The sequence below is a fragment of the Cygnus atratus genome, chromosome 26, assembly GCF_013377495.2.
Source record: "Cygnus atratus isolate AKBS03 ecotype Queensland, Australia chromosome 26, CAtr_DNAZoo_HiC_assembly, whole genome shotgun sequence".
In the NCBI taxonomy this organism is placed as follows: Eukaryota; Metazoa; Chordata; class Aves; order Anseriformes; family Anatidae; genus Cygnus; species Cygnus atratus.
Genome location: NC_066387.1, coordinates 1,579,359 through 1,602,936, shown reverse-complemented (window position 1 = coordinate 1,602,936; position 23,578 = coordinate 1,579,359). Strand labels below are relative to the sequence as shown.

The 23,578-nt window shown below is 43.2% G+C and overlaps 1 protein-coding gene across 2 annotated transcripts; it reads left to right on the top strand.

Moving 5' to 3' along the window:
- The first annotated feature begins 503 nt into the window (after positions 1 to 503).
- On the top strand, positions 504 to 22,513 carry UPF1 (UPF1 RNA helicase and ATPase). 2 transcript variants are annotated; one of them, XM_035569753.2, is made up of 24 exons: positions 504 to 1,053; positions 6,681 to 6,823; positions 7,250 to 7,339; positions 7,897 to 8,064; positions 8,939 to 9,119; positions 9,659 to 9,820; positions 10,422 to 10,506; positions 10,680 to 10,778; positions 10,988 to 11,096; positions 11,750 to 11,909; positions 12,031 to 12,149; positions 12,427 to 12,591; positions 12,913 to 13,027; positions 13,215 to 13,358; positions 13,818 to 14,031; positions 14,243 to 14,360; positions 15,758 to 15,914; positions 16,908 to 17,050; positions 17,693 to 17,867; positions 18,585 to 18,666; positions 18,819 to 18,980; positions 19,240 to 19,457; positions 19,886 to 20,008; positions 20,124 to 22,513. In XM_035569753.2, exons 1-23 carry the CDS (start codon positions 829 to 831, stop codon positions 20,003 to 20,005), a joined length of 3,354 nt encoding a protein of 1,117 aa, XP_035425646.1. In that variant the 5' UTR covers positions 504 to 828; the 3' UTR covers positions 20,006 to 20,008; positions 20,124 to 22,513. The 2 variants fall into 2 exon arrangements, with proteins under 2 accessions (XP_035425646.1, XP_035425645.1); XM_035569752.2 differs by having other exon boundaries at positions 10,979 to 11,096.
- The last annotated feature ends 1,065 nt before the right edge of the window (positions 22,514 to 23,578 follow it).

The following is a 23,578-nucleotide window of genomic DNA, read 5'->3' as shown; positions in this document are numbered from 1 at the left end:
TCAGGGTGATCTGCCACCTCAGGGCGATTGATCCGCTCCCTCAGGGCGATAGATCCGCTTCCTCACAGCGATCGAGCCGCTCCCACAGGTAACCCAACCCCTCAGGGAACCCTCCCCGCCCCCTCAGGGCTCCTCCGCCACCTCAGGGCGCTCGCCCCCCCCCGCATCCCGCCCCGCCCTCCTCAGCCCGCCCCCCACCTCCACTCGAGGGCCCATTGGCCGCCAGCGCAGTCAATCACCGATCGGACCCCGCCCCCCTCCCCCCCTACACCTCATCCTCTCCCTTTGGCGCCAACCTCCCTTTGCCCCCCCCCCCCCCTTTACCCCCCGCCCCCTCCCTCCAGGTGCCGCGCGCCCCCTCAGGCGGCAGCCCCGCCCCCCTCTTGCCCTCCCCAGGTGCGCGCGCGCGCGCGCCGCGTCCCCCCTCCCCCGGCGGGAGCGGGGCGGGGCGTGCTGGCGTCGGCCGCGCGCTGCGCGTCACCGCTCCCCGGCCTGGCCTTGGCGCGCGGCGGCGGCAGCGGCCGCTCGGCTCCGTTGGGCTCCGCTCGGCTCCTCCCGGGTCCTCCTCCTCAGGGCTCCCTCAGGGCTCCGCTCAGGCTCCCCCCGCCGTCCCCTCGCTCCCCCCCCGCCGGGCTCGGCCGCCCCCGGGCCCTCCGCTGGCCGCTGGGAGCGGGCGCGGCCTGGTGCGCGCGGCGGAGCCCGCCGCTGGCGTAGCGCCGGGGCCCGGGCTGCGCGAGGTGAGGCCGGGCTGAGGTGAGGTGAGGGAGGGGGGGGGAAGCGCCGCTTCTCCTCTTCCTCCTCCTCCTCCTCCTCCTCGCCGCCGCCGCCATGAGCGTGGAGGCGTACGGCCCTAGCTCGCAGACCCTCACCTTCCTGGACACCGAGGAGGCCGAGCTGCTCGGCGCCGACACGCAGGGCTCCGAGTTCGAGTTCACCGACTTCACCCTCCCCAGCCAGACCCAGACCCCGCCAGGGCCCGGTCAGGCCGGCCCGGGACAAGGCCAAGGCCCCCCCGGAGCGGTCCAGGGCCCGCCGGGCCCCATCGAGGCGCAGGTGAGTACCGGGGGGGGGGGGGGGGGGGGGGACACAACGGGGGCGGCTCCGGTACCGGGGGGGGTCCGGAAGGGGCGGGCGGGGCCGCCGAGGGGAAGCCCTGGGCGGCCCCCGGGGCCCGGAGCTCGGCCCCCGGCCGGGGAAGAAGAAGGGGAAGCGGCCCCTGGAGGCCGGGCCTGGCACCGAGCGCCGCTCTCCGGGGCGGAGGAGGGAGCTCCGGGCCTCCTGACAGCCGGGCGGCGCCCGCCGGTGCGGTGCCGAAGGCTCCTGGGGGGCGATTTCGGTTTCTTTTCCTCTTTAAAACCCGGTCGGAGGCAGCGTTTGGTTGCGGGAAGTTGGATGCTGCGGGAACTCAGCGCTACTCCGTTAAAAAAACGCCTTTCTTCTTGACTCCAACCACCGTGCGCTTTTAATTTATTATTTTTTTCCTCCCTGCGTTGCCACCTTTGCTGCGGTATAGTTGCTAGGCTGGTTTGTTTTGGGTTTGTATGGGAGTGACAGCTGATACGGCCTCAGACTCGTGCTCAGAGGTCCGGTTCCCCGTCGCTTGAAAGTGTTTTTCTTCTTGTAGTCTGGTGATGGTTGTGTTTAGGGTTTAACAATTCACAGAAATGAAAGGAAAGAGGCAGCTAGGGTTGTACACTCACAAGCCAGGAAGTGTTATAAATAAAAATACTACTTGTCGCTGTCCTACAACTTGACTCTACAAAAAAAAAAGTGTTCAAAAAATAAAGTCAAACTGATCTACCTTTACAGATTATGGAATATGCTGCTAAGTTTCCTGACAGCTAACTAAATATTTAGTCCTAGTATTAACAGTTAAACGTTTGCAAATTATCCATGTTCCAGGGCGTGAGTTTAGAAGAGTTGAAGTGCTGTAGGTAAAAGTTGTTAATCCTGAACCAAAAGTATTCAGAGTGGATTTGATTATTTTTTTTCCTTTTCCTTGCAAAAAGTGATGTACTGGGATCTGTAAATGATGCGGAAATGAGCAAATGTGAAGCAGGACAGCGTGCCCAGGCGGTGAAAACCTACAGGTGTGCAGGGCAAGGCTGAAGGTGGAATTATCTTCTCCTAGCCTTATCCCAGGACACGCTGAATGACTTTCTTATGCTTGCAAATGCTCAGCGTTCAGCCTGGACGCAGCTATAGTGGTGTGACTTGCTCTAGGTGTTTATAAAATGGAGTTAGAGATGAGACCCCGGGGGCTGTTTGTTTTATTTTGTGTTTACTTCTAGCACTAGAATTTGGGTTTGGCAAAGCAAGCCTTTTTCCCCCTTTTGAGCGTTGAAATATCAAAATTACTAAATAGTAAAATCTGTTTGTGTGTAGTCAGTGTTTGTGTATAGTTAATTGATTTTAAAAAATAGTTTAAATAAATCTTTGTTTTTAAAGCCTTAATGGTTGTGATCATTCCAGAACTCTCAGTAGAGTATATCTGGCCAGAAGAGGAAGAAAAACTACTCCAAAATAAGCCTTGCAAGCTAAAAGACTAGACCAGTGGATTAATTTGTCTTTTTTTGTCTAAACATGTTTGAAAAGCCTTTGAAGTAAAAGAAGAAGAAAAATCTGGAGAGCACATTCAGGTGCTAGTATGTCTGTAACCATTCCTCTTGGCAGGCAGGAGGAAAGCGTTGTGGTTTTTTTTGTGCTTCTAGGTTTCTTTGTGAACTCCTGGGGTCGTTTTGTTGGTCCTTTTCCCCTCTGGACACCTGGAGGGACACCTATTTCAGCAGAACCCTCGGAAGCATGCTGAGCGTGGTGTGCTCCTGCACCAAAGTTCAGCAAACCCCAGCTCCCTTGCTCTGTTCAGACTTGTGCCTTTCAATGGTCTCATCAGTGATAAGATCAGAAACGGAGCATGTTTAAAGATCCGGGGGGGCGACTTTGCTGCCTTGAACAATAATGTAAGCTTATTATGTTTTTTTGGCAGGGCACCTACTAAATACGTTACTTCTAAGGCCCCGAAACTTAAACTAAGCACGCATTGTTGCTTTGTTTAAATTTGTCACTGCGATTACAGAAAAAGCTTGTATAAATATTTTTATCTCATGTTGATAAACACTGGAGGTGTAGCGTTTTACTCTTTTCTCTTTGATACCTTTTTAGTGTCCTCATACTTAAAAAGATCAGTTGGGCAAGACAAAGCACAGAACTTCAGAAACATGGTTGATTTAGCCACGCTACAGGAGCTTTCTATCCCAACGTACATTTGGTAGCTTTAGAGGATGTTGTTTCCGTAGATTTTTGTCCGGTTGACAAAAGGCAGCGAGAGGTTAGCTCAGAAGCAAGTGACTGTTTTTCTCTCCTCAGAAAAACTAAACTTCCCTTCTTAACAGGTGATTAAAATGAAACACAAGCTGTCTTGTCTACACATTTCAAGATAAATTCTGATTTCTGCCTTATTTCTTCGCTCTCCCAGCAAGGACGCGGGTAAGATGCTAGGAAGCAGCCATGTGCTCACGCGTTGTTGATGGGTGCAGCACCTGGTGTTCATGTGTGCGAAGCTGAGTGAGAGGCTGACGGAGGCGGGGGCAGGATTTAGTTGCCAGTTCCACCAAAGCCTTTTTATCTGGGCAGATCAACTTCCTCCTTGTTGCTCGGGTCCCCACCAGGACACGCAGCGTATCCTTCGCCATCGTGAGAGTGAATGGTGTCAGTAATACGCGCTTCCTTATTTTGAAAGAGATCAAATAAGTATAATAGGTGGTAATAAGGCGCAGTAAATATGCTGTAGCTTTAATGTAGCTACAAACAACCACCAGTTGGCAATCTATGCAAATCCCAAAGTGTGTGTTTTACTAAAGCATGAGAAAAAACTGCCTTGAACTGGGACAGCGTGCCGGGGTGTCCTGCGGTTACTGCGCGGCGCTGGAGCGCGCTGTCACGACCGGTCGGGCTCTTGTAACAAGAGTCCAGAATGCCTCCGTAACTCATTGTTCTCGCTACAGCCTGACATACCCCGCTTTAAAGTAGGGCTGCGCTGCGTGGCTCCAGCTGCGTTCACCTGTTGGCCCTGCGCTGCGGTACGGTAGCCGCAGGCACCGCGAGGAGCGGCGGCGGTGCTGCTGGAACGCTGCTGCCACCGCTCCGGGGGCTCACGGACGTGGTCAGTAGAAGTCGTTGCGTAAATTGTGCCATCTGAGTTCCTGTTCTGCAGCTCGGTTCCCTGGACCTTCGCTGTTGCCTCCTGACCGGTATGTTAGAGGCCAAAAGGAACCTTTCAGAGGCTGAAAAGGAGTCAAGGAGGGCCGAGCAACTTGGCGGTAGTTTGCGAGCGCTGAAGTTTGCAGCTCGCTGGATGTAGCTGTTAAACGTGCTGTGCCAGAAGTTTCAGTCAACGCGTCTAAAATAGAGAAGCCCCCCCCGCCCTTATACAACAGCCGACGGTGCCAGATTTTTAATAATATGCACATAGGCTAACGTGGCAGCGGGTTTTAGAACAATAGTTGAGTCACTTCCTCGTCGTGTGCCTGCCAAGGCCTCATCCTGGGCCGCTGGATGCTCCTGCGGGTATGAGTGGTCACCTCTGTGGAAGGACAGGTGGCTTGTAGGTGCTGTAGTTTCTTGTGTTTCTGCCTTCAGAAAGAAAGCTGTACAATTATGTTGCCTGCTCAGCAATCCAAGTTTTAAAAGAGCTTCTGAAAAACTGATTACATTTGTCAGCTAATGTGTGTAATACTGTGTTAGGGCTCTTCGGAAGAGACCGGCAGAAGGTGCAGCTGTGAGTGCCCGGTATTCATGCTTCCAATAAATTCAGGTTAACTTGTGGCTTTGGAATTCCACCTGGGCCGTGATCAGTTAATAAGTTATGGTCATATTTTGTATAGTGACGTGATTTAAATGGGATATTTATCTTGAAACAGCTGTGAAGGTGCTATGAAGTTGTTTGGGTTCATTATACTTATGCCGCTGCAGTTTTTTTATTCCTTATTCCCCCTGCTTCTTTTGCACATGCTACTGAGTGTACCTCTTGGCTCATTTGTTAGATTTCCCCAAGCCAATTCTTGGAGGTAATATCAATAAAACATTGTACTGTTTAGATAGCATAAACACACCTTGCTTCTTTTTAAGATAACAAAATAAAGGTTGTGGCGCTCAGTCCAGTCCCTTACTGCTGAGGGTGAATGTGAAGCATTGCACACTTATTTTAAAATTAACTCTTGCAATTGTTTGTTAAATTTTAATTTAGAGTACTGAAACTAGTTTGTGTGGAACCTGGATGAGACTTTCAGTGAAGCAGGCTTGTTCTGGCTTGCTAGCTTAAATGCTAAGGCAACTACTTAAAAAATATTTTAATAAAGATTAGAGCTCTTCTCGTTTGGGCAGCTTATCTCCTATCAGATATTCATAACAGTGCTCTGACAACTTGCACCAGAAGTCGAAGTGCTAAAGATTTACTAAAATACTTTTAGATATTGATAGTATTGATAGAGAAATGCCGTGAGTGACACCAGTTGGCACTATATGAAATAAGTATTTAAATGTTTGTCAGAAACAGCTGGATTTTTATGTATCTGACAGTTTTGGTCTGGTGGGGAAACCCTCCCTCAGCACTCATTCAAAATGTTTGGTTAATATTGTGCTGATTGTTGTAGTTGCTGGGGTCACTTTTCCATCTTTTTTCACTCAAAAGTTAACATGGAGTAAATGGTGTGCTCATCTCTTCTCAGGTTTTAATGAGATCTTGCTATACAAGTCAAGAATCAAGTGACTGAGTCAACAAAGCTTCGGGGGGTGAGGGCTTTGGCCATCTTGGGGGTTCCTGACAGCAGCATGTTAAGTTTCCTGTGGCTGTTGGTTTGCCAAGATGCAAAAGATGGCAGAAGAATTAAACGAGAGCACCTGTGAGTCCCAAGGGGCCACGGCTGCTTTAGTCATGCTAAAATCTGTTTTGTGACGTTCACACTTTTCGATTGCTCCTTCCTGGTGGTAACAGCACTGTACTCAGTATTGCCAAAAAGGAGTTATTTTTAACATGGCTAAGACTTGGTGTGCAAAACGTGCTGACACAGCACCAAATGCTGCAGAACTTGGTGGCTCTGGCAGTTAGTGCATCAGCAGTGGAAAGAGCACACCTGTTCTGCGTGTGCTGTATTAGCACATGATCTCTCAAGTGTGGTGTTTTGAAAACTTGGGCTGCATTTGTAGTTTTAATGGAGTTTTGTGGGTTTCTTGGTTAACTTATGTGGAGACACCTCTCTTTTTTTAAAAAAAAAAAAAAAAAAAGGATGTTGTATGATAGCTGAAACAAGTTTCAAGTAATATGATAGTGATTTTCATACCTGATGTGTTACGCAGGTATGTTTGTTTGATTCCATATGTAATGTATGGAATCTTGTATTGTGTACGACTGTAGGGGAAGAATGTAATCTGCAGAAAAGCAATTTTCTTTTATTACTAACTTTTCCTACTAATCAGTTGTCATTTAAATAAAAGGAGCTAACGAAGCAAGTATTGATTATATAAACTGGTATTATTTCAAGCTCGTACCAGCTTTTTTCTTTCGTTCTGAATTTCTCCTAAATTAGAAAATTTTTTTCTTAGAGGAGTAGGAATTACCATTCTTGGCTTTGTTCTGGAGTATGTTTTGATTATGTAACTTAAACACTGACCTTGTCTTTCAGGTTAATGGACCCGATGGCATTCTGCAGAACGGAGCGGTGGATGATAACGTAGCTAAAACCAGCCAGCTTCTGGCAGAGCTGAACTTTGAAGAAGATGAAGAAGATACCTATTACACAAAGGATCTTCCTGTGCATGCTTGCAGGTAAGGGCTGATCTTTGCCCCAGACTTATTATTTCCAGAGGGCAGGAGCACTTGGAGTGAAAGGTGTATGCTTAGAGGATTTGGAGACTTTGAGAGCAATTTCCTTGGAGACAGCCACCTACTGGTAGGAAAATAGTGCCCTCTGGTGAGCTCGTGTGCTCTGACAGCTGTCACTTCCAGTAGGTCTTTGACCTCTCTCAAGGAATACAAAGCGAAGCAGTCTAGGAATGATAATGATGGGAAGAGTTAAAATACTTGTGACTCAGAACAGAAATTTAACTCATGTTTGGTACTTCTACCAACTCTCGTGTTTCCTAACTTTAATTTCTCCTTACTTTGCACATTACTAGATAGATTAAATCTTGTATTTGTATTTTCTTATAAGCAATTTCCCAATCACTTCCTCTCCTCTCATTTTAATCCCAGTTACTGTGGTATCCATGACCCTGCCTGTGTGGTTTACTGCAACACCAGCAAGAAGTGGTTCTGCAATGGGCGTGGAAATACATCTGGCAGGTAAGTGACCAAATGATGGAAGTGATATTGACAATCTTGCTCTAAAGTGTTTGTTTTGAAGTGGCATAGTGGGTGTGACTTATGTTATCATGATAATTGAAGTCTGTGACTTGAATGTGAACCTCCAACCTCCTCTAGCTTTTCTACTGAACATACAGCTGGATCTCAGCAAAACTTGAATTACTTGTGTGGCATGAGCTTGTTGCTTCTTCCTGCATTCTGTGTTCTCACAAAGCAGTATAATTGATGTTTCTGTCCTGTGCAGCTTCAGGAAGCTGCTTCCAATCATCAATAACATTAAAAAAACCAAACAACTTTACACATTATCTGTTCTTTCATGTTCACTTTAAAGTATTCATGCATTGAGAAACCATTGAAGCTGTTAATGTTCATCTTTGCCACGATCAAAAGAGCAAGGTCTTACTAAATGTATGCCAAAGTATGAATAGATCTTGTTTATCTTTTAATAATGATGGAGTTGCTACGTTACGTAGAGTTAGGGCTAAATCTGGTTTTCCTATTAACTGCATATAAATGTATGTCTTCTCTGGTTTCAGCCACATTGTTAATCATCTTGTGAGAGCGAAGTGCAAAGAGGTGACTCTCCATAAAGATGGACCTCTAGGAGAGACTGTCTTGGAATGTTATAACTGCGGATGTCGTAACGTGTTTCTCCTTGGCTTTATTCCAGCTAAGGCAGACTCTGTGGTTGTTTTGCTGTGCAGGTGAGAGAATGCCTTTATTGGCATGTTTACATCAAGTCTATTGCATAATGTTATTTCTAAATGGCAATGCTTGCCTTTCACTTTCTACATAAATGCTTTATACTCTAATTTGCCACCATTTTTTCTTTAGATGAGCGTCTAGAATTAATGAAATGTATACAAATAAATAATGCAATAAAGAAACATTTTTTTGTGCTGGGCAAATGTATTAGTTCTGTAGAAAAATCCTTCCGTTAAGGACTGTCTCACTTTCAAGAAGTCAGGTGTTTTTCCCCTGTGTTAAACTGTTGTTTTCAGCTATGGAGAAGTAACAGATCAGGAAATTACTCTGGAGCCCTAGTGGAGTAGTGACAGAATTGCAGAACAAGTTTTTCTGTCAGCTCTTAGAATAATTTAAAGATGAGAGTAAACTGGAAGCTGTTCTTTGACAGGATGTATCAAAAAGCATGGTCTTGTCTGTATGGATTTTTATTAAATGCTGTCACTTGCCATGCATTTTACAGTGGGAGTGTTTTTACAGAACAGGTTCTCTCATTGTTTAAATAACAGATGGAAGTAATCCAGGTGTTTGCTGATAAGTATGTGCATAACCTTAATGGACTTTCCAAGTGTGTCATATTAAATATTTTAGATGCTGAAATTTTCAGTTCTAGAAATGCACAAGAAATTCTACTTACCTTACCTTGCGTCCCTAATGTTGAAATAGCAAATACGGGAACTAATGAAATAGATCAGCAGGCTAGTGTTGGTTTTCTTGTAACTGAGACACCGGAGTTCTTGTAGGAACAAAACAAACATGTTCTTATCCTTCACATGGTAGATTTTCTTACACTTGTCTAACTTAATAATTTTTTTCAATGTTTTGGTTGTGCAGGCAGCCATGTGCAAGTCAGAGCAGTTTAAAGGATATTAATTGGGACAGTTCACAGTGGCAGCCTCTTATCCAAGATCGCTGTTTCCTTTCGTGGCTGGTGAAGATTCCATCTGAGCAGGAACAGTTGAGAGCACGTCAGATTACAGCTCAGCAGATTAACAAACTGGAAGAACTTTGGAAGGTACGTGCTGCTTTTCAAATACAAGTTACGTTTCACCAAGTACTAGTTTTGTGCTTTACAAAGTAGGGACAAGACTGTTTCAGCAACTGTGCAAGGCAGGGAATGTACACAAGGTTCAAACCTTTCAGGTTTCACAAGCAGCACAACTGGAAATTGATCAGAGGATTTAGGAGATTAAAGGAGGAAAGTTTCATCCTGAGGTTCTTTTGTTCTGTCAAGTTCAACTGTCAGGCAATGTGGAAAAGCAACTTTCATTTCACCATATCGAGTCTTTCACTTGTTTCAGCTTTAATGACTAGCTAAGACTAGTTAGTTGACAATTGGTACTCAGTTACTGGTTTTCGAGAGCTTTTTCTATACATCTGTTAATGCAGATCAAACTTGACTGGATGCAGGTGAGCATGGCATAATGTCTTGGTAGCTTTAACAGGTCGTTATGCCTTTATGACTTCCTGTAGCAGTAAAATGCAGGATTATCACTTACAGTGGGGGATTGTGCTTAAAACTTTGAAACAAAACATTTGTATGTTCAATTCTAGGAAAATCCATCTGCAACTCTTGAGGACTTAGAAAAGCCTGGCGTTGATGAAGAGCCACAGCATGTCCTACTCAGATATGAAGATGCTTATCAATACCAGAATATATTTGGTCCTCTAGTCAAGCTCGAGGCTGACTATGACAAGAAGCTCAAAGAGTCTCAGGTAACATGCTTGAAATATATCTGTTTGAGGGCAAATTCTGACTAGTCCTCTGGTATCAAACATCTTGTTGCTATTAATAGAAAAAAGACTTGAGTGAAATAAGCATCTTTGTCAGGGAAGGGAAAAGAGAAAACTCAAACAGAGGTTTTAAAGAAGTTTGAAACGCTTGAGAACTTCATCTCTTCTGCATTCAGAGTTTGTCTTCTGCAGAACCACATTCTTCTATCTTAGAACTGGTACTTGGCACCTTCTCTTATGTTATTGTAACATGCAGTTACCTTTCTGTCAGTCAGTTTCCGGTCAAACTTGTTTTATACAGGGGGCATGTAAGCACTTCATAAGGGGCTTTTGTTTTAAAAAGATTAACACAAGTGGTGATTGACTTATTATTAACTGCATAAGTCTTACTTCAAACAGAATTAATTTCTCCAGAAGGTGTGAACTGAGTCTGTAAGAATAAATACAGGTACTTGGTTCTGTGACATTGGAACATCACGTTTTGTATTTCTCTAGTACTTTTAAGTATTAGGACAGTGAGGATTGCAGTAGCTGGTAAACAGTTCTTTAAGAACATAATAAATTGCCTTTTCTTTCCCTTTAGACCCAAGATAACATCACAGTCAGATGGGACCTGGGCTTGAACAAGAAAAGAATTGCTTATTTCACTTTGCCAAAGACTGATTCAGGTAATGACATCTCAACTGTGTGTTTTGCCTGTTTTTATGCTGGGTAAATAACATCAGTGTTTAAAGAACTGTAATACGTGACCTGGCATATAAGATACTCCTGTAGGTTTTCTGTGTTGAAGGTGGTTGTTCATTATTGAATATTCTGAGAACATTTTTTCCTTCCTTTGTAGATATGCGTTTAATGCAAGGAGATGAGATCTGCTTGAGGTATAAAGGAGACCTGGCCCCTTTATGGAAAGGAATTGGTCATGTTATCAAAGTTCCTGATAGTATCCTTTACTTAATGTGCCTTTAGGGAGGCTTAATGGAAGGCTGAAGTCTCTCCAGGAAACCACTAAATTGTATACAAAAGTAATTTTGAAACCATTGCAATTTCTGTAGTGGGCATCTGATTTAAAAAAAAATAAAATAAAATCAAAATCGGGAAAAATAAAATTCAAATTTTTGCTATAGATTACTACTTAACGAGGTTCTACAGATTATGGTGATGAGATAGCCATTGAGCTGAGGAGCAGCGTTGGAGCCCCTGTGGAAGTTACTCATAACTTCCAAGTGGATTTTGTATGGAAATCTACTTCATTTGACAGGTATTGAGAAAGCACTTAAACTTGGCAGATAATGGAAACAGTAGGTGTATATTGTCAGTGTTTCTCATTTTGAACCTACGGTTTGTTGCAAATACATCAAGAAAACTAAGTGGGAAGAATTATTCTCATGTTTAGTAACATTTGGAATTTAAGAAGAAGAACTGTTTTGCAGTTCAGCTTGTTAAACACTGTCATGAAGTGCTCCCTGTTTTAATTGCTCTCCGAAACTCTGAATCATTTTAAGTAGCTGAAATCTCGAGGCAATTGAATCAGCTGTGGCATCAGTAGGCTTGAGACATGTCTGTACTGCATTTTATAAGATAGGAGTTTATTTTCCTGGAGGAGATGTACTGAGTACAACTTCTCTTCAGATTTTGCACTGAAGATCTCTATTGCAAACTCTGTCAAGGGCTGGTTTCTCTGCAGATCTTTCTGGTTATATTTTGTACCACACGTGTTAGGAGAAAAAAACTGTTCTTGGAATCTAATTTTTGCCTCTTAATTCTGTTAGGAAATTCTTTGCGTTGTCGTCTTTTTCCAGGGTGTGTATTTTAATTTCAGCTTGATGGCAGATTAACCTTTGTGTTGGACACTTGTAGATAGTTATGTATGAGGTCATACTGACTTTTTTTTCTGTCCTTCCCTCATTTCAGAATGCAGAGTGCTTTGAAAACATTTGCTGTGGATGAGACTTCAGTGTCAGGGTACATCTATCACAAACTGTTAGGGCATGAGGTAGAAGATGTAATTATTAAATGTCAGTTGCCAAAGCGCTTTACAGCACAAGGACTTCCTGATCTCAACCATTCTCAGGTAACGTCATCTCCCTTTTTTTACTACATGCAAAGACTATGACAAAGGATTTATGAATAAATGTTGAACAATTTTGTAACTTCCTGTGCATGGAATGCTAAATAGCATTAAAATTCTATAGGTTTATGCTGTGAAGACTGTCCTGCAGCGTCCTCTGAGTCTTATTCAGGGTCCCCCTGGTACCGGAAAAACAGTGACATCAGCTACAATCGTCTATCATCTGGCTAGACAGGGCAATGGGTAAAAACTTCTCTCTAAATCTTTATGTATGTGGTTACATCTTTAGTGGTCCAAAGAATCAGATTGCATTTTTAAACATTAAGATCATTTGTACTGAACTGAAATAATTTTGTAGAACGGTATTGTTCTGGTTAGATTTGGGCTTATTTCAGAAGATAATTCTTCAGTAGCTTATTTTTAGGGAACATGTATAGTAACAGTTCTGATTCCTGTTGCAAGTCTAACAGGAAAAAGTTCATACCTCACTGAGACTTATTTTTTTGCTTATTTTTTCAAGGCCTGTGTTAGTCTGTGCTCCGAGTAATATAGCTGTAGATCAGTTGACTGAGAAGATTCATCAAACTGGACTGAAGGTGGTTCGTCTGTGTGCTAAAAGTCGTGAGGCAATTGACTCTCCTGTGTCCTTCTTGGCATTGCATAACCAGATCAGAAACATGGATAGGTAAGGAATTGTTGGGGACAGAGGAGAAGAAACAACAAAAAGCAAAAACAAACAAAAATCACAAGCTCAAGTGTTGTGAGGGACACAGTTGTTTAACTGTAACAGTGACAGTGTTTCCCTGATGTGATAACTTTTGGTTCTGTACACGTGTGTCACTTTTAATTTGAAAATAATTGTTTGGTTTCTGTGGCAATATATAAAGGACTTCATTGTGAGCTTGTGTAGTGCTGCAAGAAGTGGTACGTCAAAATCTAAAACGTTGCACTGTAATCCTAAGTTGTTTTTAATTAGGCTATAAAGCAAAATTCCTGTTTTTTGCAGCATGCCAGAGCTTCAGAAACTGCAGCAGCTTAAAGATGAAACTGGAGAACTGTCATCTGCTGATGAGAAGCGCTACCGTGCACTAAAACGAACAGCAGAACGTGAATTACTTATGGTAAAGTTCCATCAGATCTAGTAGTTTATACTTCTGCCTTTTCCCACTGGAATTTTAGCTGCAATTTGTTGGTGGAGACCAGAGTACAATTTAACTTCTTGGGAGGTTCCTTTTAAGTACTATTCCATGGGGAAGAATTATCTGTTGATATCCTGCTTGATTAATTTAAGTTGCATTTCTGTCTCAGAATGCAGATGTGATCTGTTGCACTTGCGTGGGAGCTGGTGATCCAAGGCTTGCAAAGATGCAGTTCCGCTCCATTCTGATTGATGAAAGCACCCAGGCTACTGAGCCAGAGTGCATGGTGCCGGTTGTCCTGGGAGCGAAACAGGTAGGAGCCGCTGGATTTTGTTAAAGAAAATTGGTTTTATAAACAGGTGAAGACTACGCTTACAGTTTAGGCATGTAGGCTTACAAAATCCAACCCTCTCAGGGAAGACTCTTGAATACTGTTGTCTGTAAGTGACTTTTATGTTGTGCTAGTTATATTAGTTACATCTATTTCTGTGGCAAAATCTTTGTCTAGAACATATTGGTCTTGTTGAAACAATCTGGAGACTGAACAAGATTTTATTCTAAAATGATCAGTAGTATGGCTGAATAGTTAGTTGACACTAAAGGTTTATAAGCCTTAAATTAAATACAAATCTAATTACAAGTCAGACTGATTAGTTCCAAATATATTTTAGAGATGGCCATTTCTGTCACTTCTAGCTATTGGGCAGGTTTCAGAAAATATAAACTTAGATATCTACATTTTTGCCACTGATGACATTTTTCTTTTCCACAGCTTATTCTTGTAGGTGACCACTGCCAGCTTGGTCCTGTTGTGATGTGTAAAAAAGCTGCGAAGGCTGGCCTATCTCAGTCTCTCTTCGAGAGGCTCGTGGTGCTGGGGATTCGCCCGATTCGCCTGCAAGTGCAGTATCGCATGCATCCTGCACTTAGTGCTTTTCCATCCAATATCTTCTATGAGGGTTCACTCCAGAATGGTGTTACTGCAGGTAAGAGTGGCACTCCTGCAGAGATTATTTTCTCTTCAAGTCATTAAGGATCAAAGGAAAGATTCTTTCATCTAGATGAGTTTTTAAACGCATTCCCTTAGAAAGGGAATTGCCCCTGCACTTACATTTTTGAGTCTTGAAGATGCTTTGATGTAAGAGTGTTCTTTCTAGTAAAGTAGTGCTAACTTTCTACTATTTTGGTGCTTTTCAGCTGACCGTGTGAAAAAAGGATTTGATTTCCAGTGGCCGCAGCCAGATAAGCCCATGTTTTTCTATGTTACACAAGGACAGGAAGAAATTGCCAGCTCGGGCACCTCTTACTTAAACAGGTAAAAGTCAACACTGAGATATAAACTTACTTAAAAATACTTTGTCCCAAGTATTTCAAGTGTAAGGGAGATTGTAAATGAGTAACAATGAAGTCAAAGGGAAGTAGAATATACGGTTCCAAACCAAATATATAAGCATTTCTCTATCTTACGGACTTTGTTGCAGAGACTTTGTAATATTTTACATTAACCAGAACTTGCGGTACGTTGCCACATAAATAAAGGCAAAACGCCTAAATAAAGGCTTATGTTTTAGATGAAGTTACTCGTTTCCATGGAAGCGGTACCTCTATTTTAAACTAGCCAGCCCGTAGATCTCAAATGTATCCCAGCACTCAATACAGTACTCCGGTGCTATTGATTGTTGTATTCTGCACTCCTCCTCCTAAATTAATAAAATGCTGCTTCCTGTTAACAACTATGATTAAAATTGCTTGTGTGCTTTTTAATAAAAGCTGTCATCACGGATAGTGCAGGTTGGCTGGGTTGCCTGCCTTTTAGAGTTGATTTGCCCTAGGCTCCCTTTATAGTAAGCAAATAGAGAAAGGCGGCTCCAGTGGGAGCAGTTCAGATCTTAAGTGGGTTTGGATTGTTCTCCAGAGGTACATGTTTTCCCTCGCTGATAGTATAAGGAGCATGGGGCAGTTAATGCCTAATGCAAGTGGGATGAATTTTGGCCAGGAAGCAAACTGACTGCATTTGCAACAGGAAATGTTGGTCCGGTCCCCTTTCAATGCCTGAATTCCAGTAACTCCAGAAGCTGATGCCTAACTTGTAGATTATGGAAGGGAATAAGGTAGCACAAGAGAAGGGTGGAGAGATGGGAATTTCATTTTCTTATCCTTTTTTTCCTGTATGTTCCAACCTTTTCCAAACAGCGAGCTTAAAACACTTTGTTTCTTTGGGTTGTATGCATTTGTTCGTGTGCCTGGAAGGAAAACCAGACCAACTTGCAAAAAATATCTACTGTGATATTTTTAATCTCAGTCAGTTTCACGAACAGCATGTGCAAGACTACTGAACGCAGCAAGCCAGATTGTGCACAAACAAATGGCACAATAGTTGGCTGACAGGGACATTGGCATTAAAAATATTCTATATTTAAAACTTTAAGATAAAGCAACTGAAGGATCTGTTCATACGGCAGGCTGGAACATTTTAATGATCTCAAAGTACACATGTACATTTAACTCTGCTGAAAAGTTATGTTTCAGAGTGGTGGCCTACCTGAGTTTTGCTATTCCAGGAAGCCTAGTTGAGTAATTCTGACATAAGTAGCCTTTCTAACAAAAGGCTAGCATAGCATACATGTTCAAGTTTTCTAAACGCATTAATTGAAAATAATTAGACCTAATGCCTTAATTTTCCTTAGATAAACGAATCCTTTTTTTTCGTAGGACTGAAGCTGCCAATGTAGAGAAGATAACTACAAAGCTATTGAAAGCTGGTGCCAAACCGGATCAGATTGGCATTATTACTCCTTATGAAGGTCAAAGATCCTATCTGGTGCAGTACATGCAATTCAGTGGTTCCTTGCATACAAAACTCTACCAGGTATGGAGTCATTAGACAAACGAGAGAATCTTTGGATGCAGAAAAGTTAGATATTATGAAATTCTCATTTTTAGTCTGGCTTCTTAGGCACCAGTCTATTTATTCTTTAGTAACTTCTGAGCATTTTAGTTGATCTTAGTTAAATTAGACCAAGGGAAAGTAGTTAGCAGGCAGCAAATGCCGGTAAGTTTCAGAAGAACAGTTTGCCAGATAAAGGAGGAAGCCCTGTTAAGTTCTGTTGAAAGGAAAGCTTCAACAAGTCCGTCCCTTGAGGACTCGTTGAGGCACAAAAGGGAAAGGTCACTGCTGCTTGGGCTGTGGAAAAGTTTTAGTCAATTTGTGTCTTAGATAAAAGCATCTCAAACCAAGAGACATGCAGGAAACCAAGCTCCATAAATTCTGGTGGTCATACTATTTATTTGCTTAAGAATACGTCCTCCCATCAGTGCACCTCATCTACCAAACACTAAAACTTGTTGCTACAAACAAGACGGTTGTACGTTTAATATAGTCTGTTTTGCAATATTGAAAATTTGGGCAGTGTTTTCACTGAAGGAAAACTTGGTGGAAATACTTCTGCTCCTGCCAGGAATGATCTGTCCCTCTTCTTCAGGTTTCTTAATAGCTGTGAGCAGCAGTGCTAATCTGGAGCTGTATTACTACGAGGTTTTGGAACAGGCAGATTCTGGCAACGTAGCTAGAAAAGGGATGCTTTCTGTAGTGCAAATGCCAGCTGGGGGGAAATACGAGAACTGTAAAGCTATAAAGCTTAAAAACATAAAAGTAATTTGCCCTAAACTTAAGACTGTCTGTTCTCTTTTAGGGAAACTATTTAGTGACCAGTGGAATTATCAAATCAGCATGAGGAAAATAACATATTTCCCCAAACGATGGCAACTGTTAGTGTGCAGCCAACACATTTTGTAATACCTGTTGGTAGTACAACTGTTAGGCACTGTGCTTCTGTGATTTACGTGTTTTCCTCTGTTTCAGGAAGTAGAAATTGCGAGTGTGGATGCCTTCCAAGGAAGAGAGAAGGACTTTATTATCCTTTCTTGTGTGAGGGCCAACGAACACCAAGGAATAGGATTTCTGAATGACCCCAGGCGTCTTAATGTGGCTCTAACAAGAGCAAGGTAAAGTAACATTGGACAAATTTTGCCTATTTTATAGACAGGCTAACAAAAGATCTGTGTTTTGCGGGTGGCAGGCCCATTCCCCACCCCAACTGCTTTAAGGAAGCTGTGGATGATTCCCCCATTCTCTTAAAGTACTTTCAATTTAACGGGTTCCCATTTGGTATTGGTAGTCTGTAGAAACCAGCATGTTCTTCCTCTTTGCCTGCAGGACAGAAATCTTCCCTTCAACTACTTCTTTATCCCTCTCAGCAACCATTTTTACCATTTTGCTGTTCTTAAAATGGATTTGAGAAGAGTAGTTTGTGTGAAGTCACTGCTGCCTTGGTTGGCTTCCTTGGTGTCTGCAGAGTTCTAGAGCAGTGTAATGTGGTTGGTTGAGTCCTTTGACATGTTTGGCAAGCCTGCAAAGGGAAGCTTGTGATTATTGAGAAATTGGCTGCAGCAATCTCCTTTCAAGTGTTTTGTCATACTACAGAAGTCTTCTGCTGTAAACAAAATGGTTACATCAGGGTCTCCTACACCTACCATCGTGGGCTTCTTTAAGGTGCCTTGATCTACTGCTGTTCCAACCTGGTTATGGCATGGCTAATCTTAGGTTATAGCTAATCTTAGTTTCTGTGTTTGTCTGCTGTTCTGTAGGTATGGAGTAATTATTGTTGGGAACCCAAAAGCGCTGTCCAAACAACCACTTTGGAATCACCTGCTGAATTATTACAAGGAGCAGAAAGTTCTAGTGGAGGGACCACTGAATAACCTCCGGGAAAGCCTTATGCAGTTCAGCAAGCCCCGAAAACTTGTCAATACTATCAACCCAGTAAGTTTATCTCTCTCTGTCGGATGTCTGTGGCATGATGCAATTGGGGGTTGATCGATCCATTTTGGATGGAATGAACAGTCACCTGCATACCCTCACACACCCACATCTTTCCATTTTTGTTGTGCTGTTAGTGGACTGTGGCCAAGTAAGCTGCAGTTTAAGTTGAACAGTTGTAAAAAAGGCCTTTTTGGTGTTCTTGTCTTTATTCTCTGCAAAATTTTATGTAGGGGTAACTTCTGAGGCGCATAGAACATCAAATAATCCTTGTGTGTAGAAATAACAAGCTCATCAGGCAGGCGTTCTTGAAAGTCCTTAGGTACAGTGCTGCTAAGCTGAGAATTATCTTAGTTATTTAATATAAGATAAGTAGTTGTTTTGGGGAAGGGGGAAAAGAAGCTTGTCAGCCATCACAAAGACAGTGGTAGAAATAGATCAAGGGAAAACTTTTATCAGAACCTCAAAATAGACTTGAAAATTCATCAAATATTTCAGTTTTAAATAGGCTGTCTGTAAAGGCATTTTTTCTAGTTGTCACCATGTGGTTGGAATAAAAGTTGGATGTTTTCCATGTATTAGAAATAGCTTTCCTCAGATAACGTATACTAGATAAACACTGTGGAGTTTCTGCTGAATTCTTACTCGAAATAACTTGCAGAAGTTGCAGTGCAAAGTTGTCTGTGCAAAAGCTTTGTCTAACTGCTGTCATGCTTTCAGGGTGCCCGTTTCATGACTACTGCCATGTATGATGCACGTGAAGCTATTATTCCAGGATCTGTCTATGACCGGAGCAGTCAAGGTAAAGAAGCTGTCAAAATTAACACCCTTGCAGATTTTATAAATCAGTTCGTGATGTAAGATATCTTACTTCAAACATGGAAGTGTTGGAAGAGCCACTACCAACCCATTCAGGATGCTTGAAATCATTGTGGCTTTTCCTCCCCTCCCCAGGGCGCCCATCCAACATGTACTTCCAAACCCACGACCAGATCGGGATGATTAGTGCCGGCCCCAGCCACGTCACTGCTATGAACATTCCTATCCCTTTCAACCTCGTGATGCCACCGATGCCACCACCGGGATACTTTGGCCAGGCTAACGGACCAGCTGCAGGTACAGGGGGCAAGGATGAAACTGTGCAAAAGCCACGTTTTAGGTGTGAAGTGGGATAACGTTTTCTGTTACTCTTGCGAGAATAAGTGATGTGATTTATTACTAAATCTCAGTTGTATTGATTTCTCTGCACCTACTACATTGAGTACATATAAAGTGTTGCCTCTTGTGAGTCATCAAGACTTTATAGAACAGTTAATTCTCACGCTCTTGTGTCTGCGAAACTTCTCACTCTTGGTCGGGATAAATGCTTTTCCAGGACGTGGGGCGCCAAAAGGAAAGACTGGTCGTGGTGGGCGCCAGAAAAATCGTTTTGGGATTCCTGGAACTAGTCAGTCAAACCTTCCAAATAGTCAAGCGAGCCAAGATGTGGTGTCCCAGCCTTTCTCCCAGGGTCCACTGACTCAGGGGTATATCTCCATGAGTCAGCCATCACAGATGAGTCAGCCTGGGCTCTCCCAACCAGAATTATCACAGGTAAGCAGAATTTGATGCATAGTCTGCCCTTTCTCCTGGGTTTTATGTCAGTGGTGTGTGCGCGCGCACATCCTTGTTTCCTAGAATTGAGGAAAGTGGGAGCTAAAACATTTTCAGTGACTCAGCCCCACCATTTCATACCCCCTCCACTCAGTGGACTTCCTACATATGCAGCACATCATTCTTCTGCCCAAGTATACATAATTTCAGCTTGAGCCTTAACTTTGAACTGCTAGCTTGTTCAACAGCTCGCTACTGCAAAAACTCTTTGTAGTAATTCTGCAGCAAACCGGGGTCAACTTTAAAAAGCAAAGAAAAAGAACAAATCTCAGACTTCTTTTAATGTTGGCTGCCAGATACCCTGCTGTGTAAGGGAGCACTTGAGCTTGATGATGAGTTAGAGGCTTAACAAACACTCTCATTTTCAGGACAGTTACCTTGGTGATGAGTTTAAATCTCAGATTGACGTGGCGCTGTCACAGGACTCTACTTACCAGGGTGAACGTGCATATCAACATGGCGGAGTGACGGGACTGTCACAGTATTAGAGTGTAAGGCACTCGAGGTTCACTCCTCTGCTTCTTACTCCCTGATTTATGCTCATGAAAGCAGTGTTTGTCTTGTGGCGTCTGTCATACAACTGTTGTTTTGCTTTCTTGCTTTCAGGTTGAGGAAGAAGAGCTAAGCTTGTGTGGAGCTTAGTTCATCAGCATTTTATTCTGGGTAATAAAAAAAATAAAATAAAATGGATACCTGTTTTCCACTGCTAAAACTGAAGCACCACTGTGTGAGAGCAACAGGAGAAAGAAACCAACCAACGGAGAGGAGAGAGAGAGAAAGGAGCGCGCGCGAGAGAGCCCACTGCTAGCTCACTGAGACAAGGAGACTGACCGGAGAGGAGAGAGAGCACCGAAGGACTGGCTGGCGCCTCACTGGGAAGGCAACTCACCCTGAAATGAGTGGTCAGCTGAGTCCCTGCTCCCCCAGTCAACCAAGCTCGAGAGAAGGGCCTTAAGCAGGTTTCACTTCATTCCATACTTCTCTTTGCGAGCAGGGCATTACTTTTCAGAGCAGACGGGGAGAGGAAAACCCTCATCTCAGAGTTGTTCTCATTTTAAAGGGGTACTATATTTTAGCAGTAACTGTTTACATTTTAGAAGCAGAGTATCTGAGAGAGTTCCTGACTAAGTGACAGCAAGCCAAGCAGAAATCCAGCGGAACATAGCTGATGCTCAACTCTGAGATGGAGGTTTTGTTGTCCAACACTGGCTCTGAAATCCTAGTGTCATCGTGTCGCCCACATTCTGAACGGGTCTTTCGTGACAAGGTGGTTTTAAAGAGATGCTTTCAAAGGAGCACTGAATTTTTAGAAGTTTGTCTCTGAATATCTTAGTGGTGGACCTGGGAGATCCTTGTTCTGAGAAGCTTACAAAAAGTTTAAAACTAAATTAGAGCACCAACCTTGAGAACTTTCAGTGTGATTTAAAGTTGCAGCAATCAGCCTCTTCTTCCTACATTGGATAGCAGTTAGAGTGGAAGGAGCCTGCGCGCTCGAGCAGGAGGAGGGTTTCAAAGTGTTTTCTGTATGCTTTAATTGGCTACTGTCTGGACTCTACTCTGTGAAAAACAAGCCTTTCTGTAAGATGAACTTTGCGCTTGAAAGGGGATGGGTTCCTGTGCCCTTCGGCCCTGGAGGAAAAGATGCTAACAGGCCTGCTTTACTCGCTCCCTCAGATGTGGGGAAGAAGTAGTGGAAACTGGGGATTATATTGGTTCTGAAGTAAAGACTCTACAATGTTACCGAAGCAGGTTGGAAAAATGGACAAAGCAGGCAGTTGTTGGAAGGTGGCCTCTGATAGATGGGTATAATTAGAGATAATGGGTTAGGCTTTTGTGTGGCTTCTTCGGTGATTAATGCAGATATAGCTGAAAGATTCAGGTGTTGAAAAACAAACCCGGAGCCTATTTTTCAGGTAGTGCACACGGCTGTGCCATCAGTGCTGGCTTGAGAAATAGCTGGAAGTCAAAACTGAAAACAGCACATAAGAGAAGCCATCCAATTTCTAAGTTGTACCCATGTCTTAAATAAGTCATATGGGAACACTGGGAGCATTTTATTTGTGTCTAAACCTTTTTAGAAACAGCGCAGAGAATTGAAATTCCTACAGACCCATTTTTATTGGATCCCTAAATTAGACTAACCTCTACCTCCTAATTGGCAAAGATCAGTAGAGTGTGATTCACTAACCTAGGTGTTTTTAAAGTTTGAATTCAGTTAGCTTTATACTCAAAGGGCTCCAAGTGTTTCTAGTCTTTTTTTGGGGGAACTCAAAATACCTCTCATATGAATGTACTTAAATGATGTAAAACCCACTTTTTGTAACTGGGGGGAAAGCCCTTTCATTACTGTCCTTTCTGTAGAGTGTTGACCCGCTTTCATAACCTGTATTTGCTGTAGTTTTTCAAGAGTGTCTCTCCCCCAGTACAGACCTGGTGTAGCATACCCACAAACCGTGAGTAGCGTGCACATAAAATGGAACAGGTGTTCAAAATTTTTGTTCGGTCCTGCAGCGAACGTAGTTCGAGAACTGCAAAATAAACTAAACTTTCCAGAAACGAAAACCATTCTTTTCTCATAAAAAGCCTCCAGCGTTTAGACTTCTAAAATGTGAAAGAATGGAGACACAGGCCACCTTCCTTCCTTGTAAGATGGACTGTTTTATTTATTAACATTGCCGAAGGGCTTTTTAATTTTTTTTTCCTTCTGTAGGCTGCGTAGTTGCATAGACTTTTCAGATAGGTTTAAGCTGTAACCCTCTGTGCAATGCAATCCATTGAGTAATGTAACCCCCTCCTCTCCCCTCACCCCATTTATTTCACTGATGAGAATGCCTGCCTCTGCTTTGTGCTGTTTTTTTCCTTTGTAGCAGTTATTCTGAGTTTTATAAATCCAGACATCAGTGCTAGCACGGTGTTACTCTTTTTTGATTTTGTCTCAGTTTGTTTTAAACCTGTTTGTCATCAATAAAATATTAATAAACAGCTCTTGCATTCAAGGTGGCCCCTAACTTTCAATGATGAAACCATGCAACATTCATTAAAACTTAGTCTGATTGTATAAATTTCAAGTTTATTACTGTTTTTTTAAACACAGACTAGTACAAAAGTGTGGTGTGGGCACAGCGTACATGGGTAAGCAAATGAACTGTGAAAACTCTATTTGAGTTTCCTACCTCCCTTCCCTCCTCTGGCTCAAATGCGAACGCTACAACGCTGTGTGCCTGTGCAGGGTGGGAGCTGCAGCAGTGACAACGTGCAGGCTTGGGAGGTGACAAGTCCAGCCTGAAGATCTCCTACCTCGTGCTTCCCCTTCTGGTGGCACTTGCACATTACTCACATCAAAGCTCAGCCTGGCTCCGGTAGCTGAGCTTTTCTGTTTCTTAGCACAAATACAGAAAACTTTGTTTTTTTGTGACTCCTGCCCAGCTCACATAGGGAAGAAACGGTTCCTGCTGGCTTTACTAGAGCAAGTAAAGTCCCATGTTAACCTCTTAAAACATTTAAGTGTCTGACCTTGCTATCAACGAAGCTCTGGTTCAGCTGCTGGATTAAGGGGCTGGGCTGACCCTGGTGCTTGCTGCTAGTCTGTGGGGAAGTTGAGACACGCACTTGGACAGGAAAATGTTAGCATGCTACAGCACTAATTATATCAACCTACTCCAGTCTTGGTCTTCAGCTACAGGTTTCAGGTGTGTTTTAAAACGCTGTCACAGGGGTAGGAGGACATTTCCTCTGCAAACTAAACAGTGGTTAAACCTTTAGTGCTTCCTGGGAGGGAGAAGGCCCAGCTTAGCCTGGTAATACTTCATCAGACCTTGAAGACAATACAACAGAGGTACCAAAAAGAATAATTAAAAAAAAAAATAATAATCCATGCTACACTGTCAGGCTCATATTTAAAAAAGTAAAATTAAAAAAAAATATATTCAAGTCTAACTCAGATTCCTTGTGTGTCCCCACTCCACCCCCCCCCCCCCCCAAAAAAAAAAAAGCAAAGCAAAGCTGCAGGTGTGCCAGGACAGCCCCTGGGGAAGCGTTGGTGCTGCCTCGGCACACACTGC

Coding starts and splice junctions, on each gene's coding strand:
- UPF1 (XM_035569752.2), top strand. CDS start 829: ATGAGCGTGGAGGCGTACGGCCCTAGCTCGCAGACCCTCACCTTCCTG. Junction 7,340..7,896: donor CGTGGAAATACATCTGGCAG/GTAAGTGACCAA, acceptor CTCTGGTTTCAG/CCACATTGTTAATCATCTTG. Junction 12,150..12,426: donor CTGGCTAGACAGGGCAATGG/GTAAAAACTTCT, acceptor TATTTTTTCAAG/GCCTGTGTTAGTCTGTGCTC.